At 37.3% G+C, this 14,162-nt stretch overlaps 1 protein-coding gene across 3 annotated transcripts in view; it reads right to left on the minus strand.

The window, feature by feature from the left end:
- Nucleotides 1-14,162, minus strand: part of unc79 (UNC-79 domain-containing protein) — a 230,690-nt gene that overhangs the window by 189,110 nt on the left and 27,418 nt on the right. For all 3 annotated transcript variants that reach the window (XM_089090820.1, XM_089090822.1, XM_089090821.1), the window contains exons 4-5: nt 6,175-6,345; nt 3,120-3,212 (exon numbers count right to left, since the gene is read on the minus strand). In XM_089090820.1, the coding sequence (XP_088946946.1) occupies nt 3,120-3,212; nt 6,175-6,345 (264 nt within the window). The remainder of the gene's footprint in view (nt 1-3,119; nt 3,213-6,174; nt 6,346-14,162) is intronic.

Below are 14,162 nucleotides of genomic sequence, written 5' to 3' on the forward strand. Positions count from 1 at the left end.
TTGATGTAATCTTATGGCAGCATTTAGTTTTTAAACATAAGGCAAATGGGAGGGTGGGCGTGGGAGGGGGATTAGTTTCCCTCCAATCACTTTCGACTGTTAAAAAGGGCATCAGCCCTTTCTATTTTCAATCGAATGAGCCCTTTTCGAAGTTCCTATGACAACTCCTTCGATACTAAGTGCCCAAATCTAAACAACAACAACAAAATAATACATTATACCCACATCGATCTTTACTATAAAAATGTCAAGCCTTCGAATCACTTTCGACTATTAAAAAGGGCAATTTCAATTTCCAATCAAATTAGCCCTTTTTGAAATTTCTACAACAACTTTCTATAGAAACCTTATATGCCCCAGGGCATAACTTAAAACCCTTGCACTGAGGACTCTGATGAGGTTATCATCAAATGGATATCTCAAAATTTTGATTGGATGTGTTTGGGGAAATGGTTGGCGTGAGAGGGAGGTTAGTTGCCCTTCAATCCCTTTCGACTATTAAAAGGGCAATAGCCCTTTCAATTTCCAATTGAATGAGCCCTTTCTGAAGTTTCTACAAACTTGCTTTCTATAAAAACCTTATATGCCACAAGGGCATAACTTACAACCCTTGCCCTGAGGACTGTGGGGGTGGAAGCGTTGTCATCCTAATACACCTAGTTTCCAGAAGTTTCAACTACTTTGAAGAAAATGGCTATCTAAAAATTTTGATTGGATGTGTATGGGGAAAAGGTGGGCGTGAGAGGGGGTTTAGTTGCCCTCAAATCACTTTCGATACTATTAAAAAGGGCACTAGCCTTTTGAATTTCCAATCGAATGAGCCCTTTTTCAAGTTTCTACGACAAAGATTTCAATAAAAACTAATATCCCCCCAGGGAATAACTTATAACCCTTCCCCTGAAGATTGTGGGGGGAGTGTTCTAATCAAAGACCCTATTTCCAGAACTTTCAACTACGTTGAACAAAATGGCTATCTTAAAAATTTGATTGGATATGTTTGGGGAAAAGGTGGGCGTGAGAGGGGGGTTAGTTGCCCTCAAATCACTTCCGAGACTATTAAAAAGGGCACTAGCCTTTTGAATTTCCAATCGAATGAGCCCTTTTTCAAGTTTCTACGACAAAGATTTTAATAAAAACTTATATCCCCCGAGGGAATAACTTATAACCCTTGCCCAGAAGATTGTGGGGGGAGTGTTCTAATCAAAGACCCAATTTCCAGAACTTTCAACTACGTTGAACAAAATGGCTATCTTACAATTTTGATTGGATGTGTTGGGGGAAAAGGTGGGCATAAGAGGGGGGTTATTTGCCCTCCAATCACTTTTAGCCCTTTGAATTTTTAATCAAATGAGGCTTCTTTGAAGTTTCTACGACAACGCTTTCTATAAAAATCTTATGTGCCCCCAGGGCATAACTTACAACCCCTGTCCTGAGGGCTGTGGGGGAGTGTCTTCCTCAAAAACATAATTTCTATCTGGAAATCAACTACCCTGAACAAAATGGCTATTTTAAAATTTTGATTGGATGTGTTTGGGGAAATGGTGGGCGTCGAAAGGGTGTTAGTTGCCCTCCAATCTCTTTCGACTATTGAAAAGGGCACTAGCCACTCCAATTTCCAATCGAATGAGCCTAGGCAGCGCTATCGCGCTGCCTATGATCAAAGGCTTGGGGTAGGTAGTGCAATTCAGATTAGTCCGATTTATTGCCCCAAGTGCTGTATCTGAAAATTCACCGTAAACTACCGAAAAGTTCCATACGAGAAATCAGAAGCTCGTAATCGACGGTTTGGCGACCTCTGATAGGGTATTATATTATTTAAAGGTATTATTCTTAAAAGAATAAAACTTTTTAAAAGAGTTATCTCCGAAGGCTGCCAGTTATTAAAGGCCCCCTAAATCTGACAACATAAAACTTTTTAAGTTCATTTCTTGCAATGAAACTGTTTACTCGAAAAATAAACTGCCTACCAGCCTTCATGAAAAATTTTCCCCGTTTTAACTTTCAATTCATTTTCTAATTACAGTGCCAATAGGACATGATATATAACACTGGAGCCACATGATTTACAAAAAAGACAACAGAACAAACCTCCTAAAAAATAAAACTCGCCAAAAAATACATTTCATCTTCGTTATACATTTTTGCTTATCTTTTAAAACTCATGTTCTCTTCCTGCCGATTCTCCAGTCACCAAGAAACGATCCATGTGGTGTAAAGACATTGACGTATTTCCCCGCATTTCTAATGCACAGAAGGTAATACTCTTCAAAATTTTCCACCATCCATTTCCCTCTATAAATACTTAATATTCGTCTTTATTTTAGCCCCATATATATTTTGCATATCTCAGATTCTGCTCTCAAAAGGTACCTTCTAACTGAATAATAGGAAATTTCTGGATATAGTCTATTCCAAAAATTATCATTCTAGACGGTGTTAAAAAGTGTACGGTTAATTTCAGTTACAAATCAGATTAGTTGGAAACGTCTATTGTAGTAGCTATTACACCTACTTTTTAAGTTCAAAGGTTAAAAAAATGAAGTTGTGTCTAAAATCACTCAAAAGAAAAATAAAATTTCCTAGCTGAAATTATTTGAAAATTTATATAGTTTTAACTAAACAAGCGAAAAGAAAACAAACTTACCAGGCCGAATAGGCTATGAACTAGGTATAGTTATTTTTTCTCTACTCTAGTGATTTTTAAACAATTCGTCTAAAAATATTTTCAGAAGTCATTGTCAACCTGCACGACCTTAAGCCTAATTATTTATCTCTTTCGCCGTAAATTGTAACGTCAAAAGAAAACAAAAACGGTAACAAACAAGACGTATATTGAATAAAGACAGATCTAACTTATTTGATATAGAATCGATTTATTTTCCGACTGTAGCTAAAATTACTTTAAATATTTAACATATTATTTGAGTAAATTATTATTTGATTAAATTACCTATATAATAAATTATTAATAAATAAAATAAAGTATAAGATAGTATAACCAAATACTTTATGTGAGTAAATTAATCAGAGTACAAGGTAGAATTACAAAAAAAAATAAAAAAAATCGTAGCACTGTAAACACCTGAAATACAAAGTACAAGTAGTGAGTCGATGCCTACCATTGTTTGTGGTGAATTGAAGAACCATCATCAAAACAGCAGATATTGACTGCGTTGCTTGAACGTTGGCAGGGTCATTATAATCCCCTGCTCCTGTAAATGAGAAAAAGCATTTTTGAATCAAAATTGAGATATTTTGACGGTTGAAAAGGTCAAATCATAAAGACAAGACTAAAGACAATAAAAGGGAAATAAATGATTATAAAATATTCCTCAAAAGATTATAAAAAACTAAATCCGGCTGACTAACAACAAAATCGTCCTCAATAGCAAAAATAAATGAAAACGGGTGTGCTAATAAGAAGAATTATTTAAAAGTAAATAATTTTGAAAGTAAAGGATAGAAGAAGTGGGATTACTGAGGGAGAAGCTACAGATAAGAAGACCGAAGATTAGCCGAAAAAACAACAACAATAAATAATATTTTTTACAAATCAAAAGATTACTTTTACATAACAAATATAATACCCGAAGAACTGACTTTCAATAAGTAAGCAGCTTGTGATCAGGCACGCACTGCTGCTACTACTACTACTACCAACAACTCACTACAGCACTAAACATCCTGAGGGCAACACAGCTACGCAAGCTCCAACTTCATCCCAATCTATTTAAAGCCTCCATCTTTACACCCTTCTAAGCAGTTCCATTTCTCCTTAAATCTTTCCTGATCACCTCCTCTCACCCCCTTTGGGGATGACCTGCTTTTCGCTTGGCCCTAGATGGTTGGCTGAAAAAGACAATCTTTGGCAATCGGTCATCCTTCATCCGCAGAACGTGTCCAAGCCCCCTTAATCTTTAGCCCCCTTAATCTTAAAAGGAAAAATAAAACTTTTGAAGTAATATGAACAGAAAGAATAAAATGACTGAAAAACACAAGACACAAATGAAACTACAACTATCATTACTAACAACTCAATCCAGCACCAGGCAACCTGAGCCCAACAGGTCTACACACGCACCTCCTCCACCCCAGTCTATTCAAAGCCTCTCTCTTTACACCCTCCCCTCCCAAGAATTTCCTATTTCCTTTAAATCCTTTCTTGCGACATCTTCCTACCCCGTTCGGGGGCGACCTGCTTTTCGTTCGGCCCTAGACGGTAGGCCAACAAGGCCGACTTTTCCCAATCTGTCATCCTTCATCCACAGAACGTGTCTCATCTATCTCAACCTTCCTCTCATTATAGCCCTTGAAACCAGGATTAAACCAAATTTACGTACAGCTTACTGTTTGAGATATGGGTAGTCAGTCGGGTTCCTAAAACAATCTGTAGGCAATTTCTCTGGAAAACATTTATAAGATCCTACTCCTTTGTTTAGAGCGCCCACGCTTCAGAAACATACTTGACCACTGTCATCACTGCAGGTTCCAATATTCTAATCTTGGTCCACATACTTCTCTTCCTATTATTCCAAGCTTTTTTCTACTGTGAAAAACACCCTGGGTCTTGGCTATTCTACGTTTAACATCTTCACTGAGCCCACTATCTTTACTAATACTACCTAGGCAAGTGAAACTGTCCACCTGATCCATTTTCTCTTTACGCACCTCTCTTCTCTAAACCACCTCTTCATCTTCACTTATTCTTAGTCTTAGCGACTTAGTCTTATTACCATTGATCTTGTAACCTGTTCTTTCATCCTGTACTCGCACCCTGCATCCTGCGTTTGCTAATATTTTCATCTAGGGTTCTAAAATCATCAGCATAATCTAAGTCTAGGAGGGCTTTACTTCCCCAATTGATCCCGTGTTCTCCCATTGCCTTTGCTGTGCTCCTTAAGACAAAGTCCGTAAAAATGATCTATTTAAATGATGATAGAACGAGACCCTGCTTAACTCCTGATTTAACACGAAACCAGCAAATTACCTCATTTCTTACCTTAACCGCAGCAATTTCAGTCTCGTACATAAAATTAATCACTTTAATGCATTTATCTGATAAACCATACAAGGATAGGACCATCGTTCAAGCTCTTTTATGTGCTGAATCAAACACTTCCTCATAATCTATATAACTAAGGACTAAATGGGTTTTATGACACAGGCGCTTCTCAATCATTAATTTAAGAGTTTAACTTTGGTCTACGAATCCTCTCCCCTTCCTAAAACGACACACATGAAACGATCGTTCAAAAATTAGATTGGGGAAGAATTTTTTCCCTGAGAGCCTATCTACTAAATCGATTTAAATCGACCTAAATCGATTTAATTGACCTAAATCGATCTAATCAGCCTATCTACCAAATTGATAGGTATTAAGACGACTTAATCTTTTTTTTAAAAAAAAGATAAACTTGAGTTGAAATTCTTAGTATTAAACTGTCATAGATACGGTGCATAAAACATTACCACTATCTCTGTTTAAAGCGAGGTCTTTATGTGTTTTTTTTTTTCAAACTGCTTCCCTAAAAGATTGTGGCTACAGTAGTATCAAAATCGTTATTTTGTTTTGATATTCGTCAATTGAAAGTTTGTGTTTGTTTAGCCTTTCTCCTACCTGCTGACAGGTTCTGTCAATGTAACATTTTCCACAAGTACAAAAAACTTTATACGAAACTCCCAAGAATAGGAATCTTGTTGATTTTTATTTTACTTTATGAGGTTTTTAAAGAAATGGAGATGGGTTTATTATTCAATTTTTTTACCTTTTTCAATGTTTTTCTATAGTTTTTCAATAGGCTCAGTACGGTAATCATTACAGATGAAACATATTTTATATAATTTAGCTCAGGGTCAAATAATGCCTGAACACATTTTAAACTATGTTAACTGAAGAGACGACCACACGTCTTTTACAGAGGAGGGGGTTGACGAGAAAAACAAATAACAACCTAAATTAGTGGGTTTCCTGTTTATATTATTGACTTTCTTTATTTGTTTGCATACATTTGTTTGTTTCTTTTTTTAACCAGTGGCTTTTGAGGCTTTTGACTGATTTTCAACATTTATTTCTATAGCTTCATGATTTTGACTTGTAACTTTATAAATGATTGTAACTTTACAATCTGAATAGTCTTAATAACTAAAACCTCAGCACATAAAATGAAACCTTACCTATTGTATACGGAAACAGATGGCAACAGAGGCATTGAATAATATCCGGTTGCAAACACGTTGGGAAGAAAGCTAGGCATGTTGAAACAGTGTAAGGAAGAGTGTCAATAAGATCCTGCTCTAAGAATGGCACCAAAGCTGAAACAGCCGACAATACTGCTTGCCCAAAGCCTACAATAAGGAATAGATTTATCAATATATGGACTGGTCACTTTAAAAAAATATTAAAATAAATAATATAAAATAGAATTCAGAAAATGCCAGAAAATAGTGCTTCTATCAATCAATAAGATATGTGAAAGAAATATTATACTATACAATTATTGCACTTACTCCTAATTATAGGTCACAATTGTTATCAATACTTTAATTATGGACATCTTGAAAAGATGGAATGTCCATTTTTACATACACGGAACAGCAATGGAGTTTCTGCTAGTCCAATCTACGAAAATATTATCGTAACAGCATTTGCAACTTATACATTAGTTTTAATTCACCCTATCAGTGCACTATATTAGTTTTGGCAAATTGGCAATAAAAGAAGGATACATAATATTTTCTCAATAATACGCGCTAGTTGGGTAAAAACAAACCCAAAAAAATTTTTCAAGTCCTGACCTACCATTTATAATCACTTTTGTCATTTGTGTTTAACAAACTGATTAGTAATGATTATACATATTTTATTCCATCCATGATATAAGGCTATTCAGCTCTAAAACTGGACTATATCATCTTAGTGTCCAGCGATTGTTGAATATTAACCTTTTTCAGTGCCTTTTTCAACAGAATCATGTCAGTTATGAGTCATTTGGCCATCCGAAAAGCCAGTCCTATGTATATTTTAAACGGTTTCAACTTTAAATTTTGGACTGGAGGCACAAGCCTGCCAAAAAGGGGCACAGAAAAGGAACCCAAGTCTTTATTTTTTCCTGGTCAGCTTTAGAATCAAGTCCTTGAACCAAAGACATGCCGATGTACAAGAAAAAATCTAACATGCATATTAATTTACTGGAAAATGAGGCCCACAAAAGGGTCAACAAATTGTTTTCCCATGGCTTGAAACTCACATCAGTAAGTTCATGGGCCAAGGGAATCTTAATGCATAAAAATAAAAATAGATCCAGGTATGGCATAAAAATGGCCCAAAAACAAGTTTTTTTTTCTAGCCAACTTAACACGTATATGTGCGAGTCCATGGGGAATGGGGGACAATATACCAAAAAAATTGAAGAAAACAATCCGTTTGCCTAAAAATTTTGCACATACAGTTTGAACGTTATAACCGGTTCCAGGGCTACGGGGATACCATTGCACAGGAAGAACTTGAAAAACAAACTTGGTTCACCAGGAAATGAACAAAACCATTATGACCCGGCTATCACCCAAGAACAAATTCAAGTATATAAGACATATTGACTTTTTTAGTTTTGTGTTTTGTTGTTAACGTCTTTGAGCTGGACATTCCCTCTGCGCTTATGACATAGCCAGCCACTTTCCCTGGATTTAAAAATGTTGGGGTGTGTCCATAGATTTCCTGCATTCCCCATGCAGTAGCAGTAACAGTCAATCCCTATTTCTGCCCCTGTATTAAACCTAATTTTGCTTTTAATTTCAATGTTCACACTGGCTGGTTGGTTTTTGAATGACGACATCCAATTATTCCAAGACATTGTCTCCTCTTTATAAAGTCTCCTTTTCCAACAATAGTTTGTAATAAGAAAAAATTTTGTGTCTATTGTAACTATTGATCATTTGTAAGGAAAATGGGATCCGTGTTTCTTAATTACCAGTTTTAAACCCTTTACATTACCCAGACATAACAATAGAACTGTGATCCAATTTGTCCTATTTTCTAATTACTTGCTCTTTCCAAACGCAATCCCCATTCATATGAGTGTTGCTAGGGCAACACTTAATTTATAGCATTTTGATCATTTCTTACCAGCTAAAACCTGTCAGTGGCACCAGTTGGGAGGGAGAGGAGGTTTTACCCACTAAATATTTACCCCCCTCCCTCCTAGATTTCCAAAAGTACCCTTTTTTGGTATTTTCAATGGAAAACACCAGAGATTTTGAAATATACACTGTTACCCTCCCCCTCATTTCCGTGAATCGATGCCACTGGCACGTGTAGTAAATGGTATGGGGAAAAAACTAGCAACTCGGATAGTTTCGATAACTTAATTTCGCAATTTTTAGATTTGTCCGTATTGAGCTTTGCAGTGTAATAGTACAGCCCAGGATATCTTTCTTTTAAGGATTTTCTTTAATTCTGAAGCAAATCTCTGGGCACAACCGATTCCTTATTGTAGTTTACCAAACGTTTTAGAACTACGGGCTTCAGGTCTTAAGGGGACTGGGAAATACAAAAACCCGGCTGTTAATAATATATGGATACTGAAAAGATGTATGTCGACGCTGAAGAGACGAAATATGCGAAAAGTGTAGAAATATTTTGAACTGGTAAATTACATGTAAAATCTGTTTACGTAGCGCTCCGTATATTGAGTCACAAGTCTGCCAATGCCAGGGGCAGAACTAGCATGTTTGAAACGATGGGGAAGAATTTAATAATATTTTTTAGACTACAGTCCAATATTATACTAAAGATCATCAATTACACTTAAACGACAAAAACAGCGAAACCAGTAGAAGCCGAGGAGGTGGGGGTGGGGCAAAGCTTCTCTATGGTGATCGATTAATTCTCTGAATGAATCGTTTCTGAGCTTGGGGGAAAGGGATGGCCTGATTGCATTTTGCTGAATTACTTTAGCTGCTATTGGATACTTATGTGATGTAAAACTGACAAAGACAGCTCTTAGCGAAGGATAGTGAGAAAAATCCTCGAATAAACAATACAGCTGACCCTTCATCTTAGAGCCCCTTTGCTTCTAAAATATTTCTTGTAGTAACCACGTTCAGAAGTCTGCAATACCAAAGGAATGGAATTTAAGATTACAACCCTCAGACAGAAGCTTTAACCGATCCTACAGTTTTACATTCAGATAGTCTAGCGAATAGTGTGATCTCGGCCAAACTGCCTGTATAATTCTAGCTTGATTCGAAGGTTAATTTCTAAGAATTTTTATAATGGCGTATTTTGAGGCACACACAGGGAGTTGACGGGGTTGTAGGTTGCCCTCTGTTTGGTTTTGGATCTTGAGAAAAACACTAGGACTTTAATTTTCAATTGAATGAGTTCTTCTCCAAATTTCAACGATCATCCAGTATTGCATTGGCTATGATAGCCAAATTTTGTTAATACTTCGGCCTTATACAATACAACTCTTTAGTCTAATCAAAATAGGCTACTTAACAAAAACAAAAATAAATAAATTAGCTTAGCCATGTTTGAAGACCTCGTGGAGCTTCTTCCAAATTAGGACCAACAGCAACAAAACTGGATTGAAAAACACGGCAACCAACTCAATATCACACGCAAGAAGTCGCTCACGCAGAAAACAACGAGATGCAAGTTGGGTGTGATTGGCAAACAGAAACCTGTACACAGTTTAGTAGCATTGCCATAACTAAGCAGTTTATATAAAGAAAAAATGCCCCAGTTCGTTATATGCTATTTTAAGATGGACCGTGAAACGTATAATAATAAAAAAAGAGAATATTCATGAGCATAAAGATCCTACAGAGCCGTTGATGGCGCATAGAACGTCAGCAATTCTCAACGGTTTAGCTACGGGTCTTTTTTTTTTACTGTGACATGTAGCAAGCCTGTCGCCCAGCTCTATGGAAACTGAGATCAAACCTAGAGCCCAAATTGTAAAGCAGAGAGAGATCTACTGCGCTACCACAGATTAGCTAACAAGAGGCAATATACTAGTCCAAAAATTCAAAAATACTAATGCAACAAGAACGAAAAAGAAAGATTTTGACATCATTTAAGCAATGAATAAATAAGCGAAGGAGCAGATTGGCCCTGACATAAACTGACTCCAGGCATAGAGAATATGAGCACCTTCAATAAGCGTATCGTATATTTTATTACGATACGATACGGATAAAATGTATATTATTGTATATTTTAACAATACCGTTGGAATAAGGGGTGCCTGAGAGTGCCGCGAGGGGAAAATACGGATGAAGTCTTTGCGAAACACAGAATAGCATGATCAGCTAGAAAATTATCACAACACTTGAGTAGCATAATTAGCAGAGTGGGACAAACACGGCCCAAACACGGTCATGAGCATAATTCAAATTGCTAGTCCATGCAGAATCCATCATGACGTGATCAGAGGCAACGCTATAGCGTTGCATATAGTAAAGGCCATACGGCTCCAATGTTTTATTATTATTATTTTTTTTTCCAGAGGCACTTCATATGGAAGGAGTCATCGTATAAACTTCAAAAAGGGCTCATTTGATTGGAAATCGAGAGTTCTAGTGCCCTTTTTAAGAGTTAAAAGTGACTGGAGGGGAACAAGCCCCCCCCCCCCCATGCCCTCTTTTCCCCAAATACATCCGATAAAAATTTTGAGATAGCCATTTTGTTAAAAATAGTTCAAAGATCATATAACAAAACTCCAGTGTCACCACAACCCCCCAGGGCCCGGGGGCAGGCGTAGTAAGTTATGCCCTGGGGGCAAATATGGTTCTTATAGAAAGGGTGCTCGTATAAGCTTCAGAGAGGGATCTTTTAATTGGAAATTAAAAGTTCTAGTTCCCTTTTTCAGAGTCAAAAGATATCGGAGGGCAACTGCTCCCCCCCCCCCTCTGCGCCTTTTTTCCCAAATACATCCGGTAAAAATTTTGAGATAGCCATTTTGTTAAAAATAGTTCAAATATCATATAACACAAACTCTAGAGTCAAAACGACCGCCCAGGGCCTGAGGGCAGGCGTTGTAAGTTATGCCCTGGGGGCAAATATGGGTCTTATGGAAGGGATGCTCGTATAAACTTCATTGAGGGCACATTTGATTGGCAATTAAAAGTTTTAGTTCATTTTTTCTAAGTCAAAAGATTTCGGAGGGCAACTAGTCACCCCCTCCCACGCACTATTTTCCCTAAATGCATCAGATAAAAATTTTGAGAGAGCCAGTTTGTTAAAAATAGTTCAAAGGTTCGATAACAATACCTCCGGTGTCGACAAAGCCCCCAGGGCCTGGAGGCCGGCGGAGGCAAGTATTAGTTTATCTTTTAAGAGTGAAAAGAGATTCAAGAGCAACTAGCCCCCCCCCTCACGTCCTTTTCCCCCAAACCCCTCCGATAAAAATTTTGATAGTCATTTTCTTAAAAGTAGTTCAAACATCAGAAAACAAAAACTCCGGTCTCGACACAACACTTCAGGGCCCGGGGACAGGCGTTGTAAGTTGCGCGCCGGGGGCATACATGGTACTTTTGGAAGAGACATTCGTATAAACTTTAGAGAGGACTCGTTTGATTGGAAATTGAAAGTTCTAGTTCACTTTTCAGAGGCAACGCTATAGCGTTACCAATAGTAAAGGTTATATGGCTCCAAAATTTTATTTTTTTTAGAGGCAATTAATATGGAAGGGGTCGTCGCATAAAATTCGAAGGGGGCTCATTTGATTGGAAATCGGAAGTTCTAGTGCTCTTTTTAAGAGTCAAAAGAGATCGGAGGGCAACTAGCCCCTCAACGCCCATTTTTTCCCAAATGTTTCCGTAAAAAAATTTGAGACAGCCATTTTGTTAAAAATAGTTCGAAAATTATATAAAAAAAAACTCTGGTGTCGACACAACCCCTAAGGGGACTGGGGACAGGCGTTGTAAGTTATGCCATGGGGGCATATATGGTTCTTATGGAAGGGATGCTCGAATAAACTTCAGAGAGGGCTCATTTGATTGGAAATTAAAAGTTCTAGTTTAGTTTTTAAGAAACAAAAGAGATTGGAGGGCAACTAGCCCCCCCACACCTCTTTTTTCTCAAATGCATCCCATAAAAAAATTTACATAGTCATTTTGTTAAAAATAGTTCTAAGGTCAGATAGGTAAAAACTGCGGTGTCGATACGACCTCTCAGGGCCTGGGGGCAGGTGTTGTAAGTTATGCCCTGCGGGCATATATGGTTCTTATGGAAGGGATGCTTGAATAAACTTCAGAGAGGGCTCATTTGAATGGAAACTGAAAGTTCAATTTTTAAGAGTCAAAGAGATCAGAGGGCAACTAGTCCCCCGCCCCACGCCCTTTTTTCCACAAACCCATCCGATACAAATTTTGAGATAGCCATTTTTTTTAAATAGTTCAAAGGTCAGATAACAAAAACTCCAGTGTCAAATCAACCCCCCGCGGCCCGGGGGCAGGCCTTGTAAGTTATGTCCATGGGGCATATATGGTTCTTATGAAAGGGATGCTCGTATAAACTTCAGAGAGGACTCATTTGATTGGAAACTGAGTTCTAGTTCACTTTTCAAGAGTCAAAAGAGATCCGAGGGCAGCTAGCCCCTCCACGCCCTTTTTTCCCCAAACCCACCCAATAAAAATTTTGTGATAGCCATTTTGTTAAAAAAAAAAGTTCAAAGGTCAGATAAGAAAAACTCCAGTGTCGACGCAATCCCCAATGGCCCGGTTGGCAGGCATTGTAAGTTATGCTCTGGGGGCATATATGGTTCTTATGGTAAGGATGCTCGTATAAACTTTGGAGAAGGCTCATTTGACTGGAAATTGAAAGTGCTAGTTCACTTTTAAGAGTCAAAAGAGATCCGAGGGCAACTAGCCCCCCTCCCCCTAGCCGTTTTTTCCCAAACCCATCCGATAAAAATTTTGAAATAGCCATTTTTTAAATAGTTCAAACATTGGATAACAAAAACTACGGGGTCGCCACAACCCCCCAGAGCCCGGGGGCAAGTGTTTTAAGGCCAGAGGTGTATAAGGTTTTTATGTATGGGGTGGTCGTATAAACTTGAAAGGTGGCTCATTTGATTGGAAATTGAAAGTTCTAATTACCTTTTTATGAGTCAAAAGTTAAAAGAGGGTCTACCCCCCCCCCCTGACACAAACACCCTCTTTTCCCCAAATGCATCAAATGAAAATTTCGAGCTAGCCAGTTTGTTTAAAATAGTTCAACAATAAGATAACAAACACTTCGTTGTCAACATACCCCCCCTCCCCCGCCAGTCTACAAGTTTCATTTCTTTGCCGTATGTACCTGTTTTGGGGGGAGATGCTCAAACGAACTTTGCGTAAACATAACATTAATACATGTTTTCAATCACTGAGACCAATAGTCTCCATAATTCCGGGAAGGATTTAGCCCGGGGAAATTTAGTTAGTGGGTGTATAGAATTCCTTGTTTTTGCAGGAAGTTTTATATTGGTGGAACTCACCAACAATTTCTTGAAAAATTTATTGAGCATCGCAACTCAAGAGAAAAAACCCTAGAATTAAGCGAGAAATTAAGCGAGCAAAAAATATTTTGCTATTGAGGCATAAATGAAACCCAAAACGAACAGAAATTAAATAAGCAATCATAGCAAACAAACAAACAATAGTTACTAATATAAATAAGTAAATAAATCCGAAAACGAGTGAAAGTTAAATTGAACATGTAAATCTAGCTTGAAACAAACGAAAATCTCTACAAAGAAGAGTTTGGGTTTTGCCTCCCCCTTTCATTGTAAAAGTCTAAAACCTACTGCGTCATTGGCGCTTCGCTGAAAACGAATTATATTATAAATATTTTCTTTTGTACTTAGTACAACATTGAAAATAAACATAAAAATTACAGTATAATTACATTTTGAACTGATGAGCTTTCAATAATTAATATCAAATGTTTAGTTTAATTTTATTAGTTTTTTCCAAGACTGTTCAAGACAAATACAGCTTCACTACAAACAAGAGTTTAGATACTGCCCCCTTTCCTGACTGCAAAAGTCTAAAGCCTACTACGTCATTGGTGCTTCACAGAAAACAAATTACATTACAAATATTTTATTTCCCAGTTATGGCAGCATTTAAAATGAAAATAAAATCTTGAACTGATGATCTTTCAACAATTAATAGCA

Source organism: Artemia sp. Qi Xiang Cuo, chromosome 6 (genome assembly GCF_049724085.1).
Source record: "Artemia sp. Qi Xiang Cuo chromosome 6, ASM4972408v1, whole genome shotgun sequence".
Classification (NCBI taxonomy): domain Eukaryota; kingdom Metazoa; phylum Arthropoda; class Branchiopoda; order Anostraca; family Artemiidae; genus Artemia; species Artemia sp. Qi Xiang Cuo.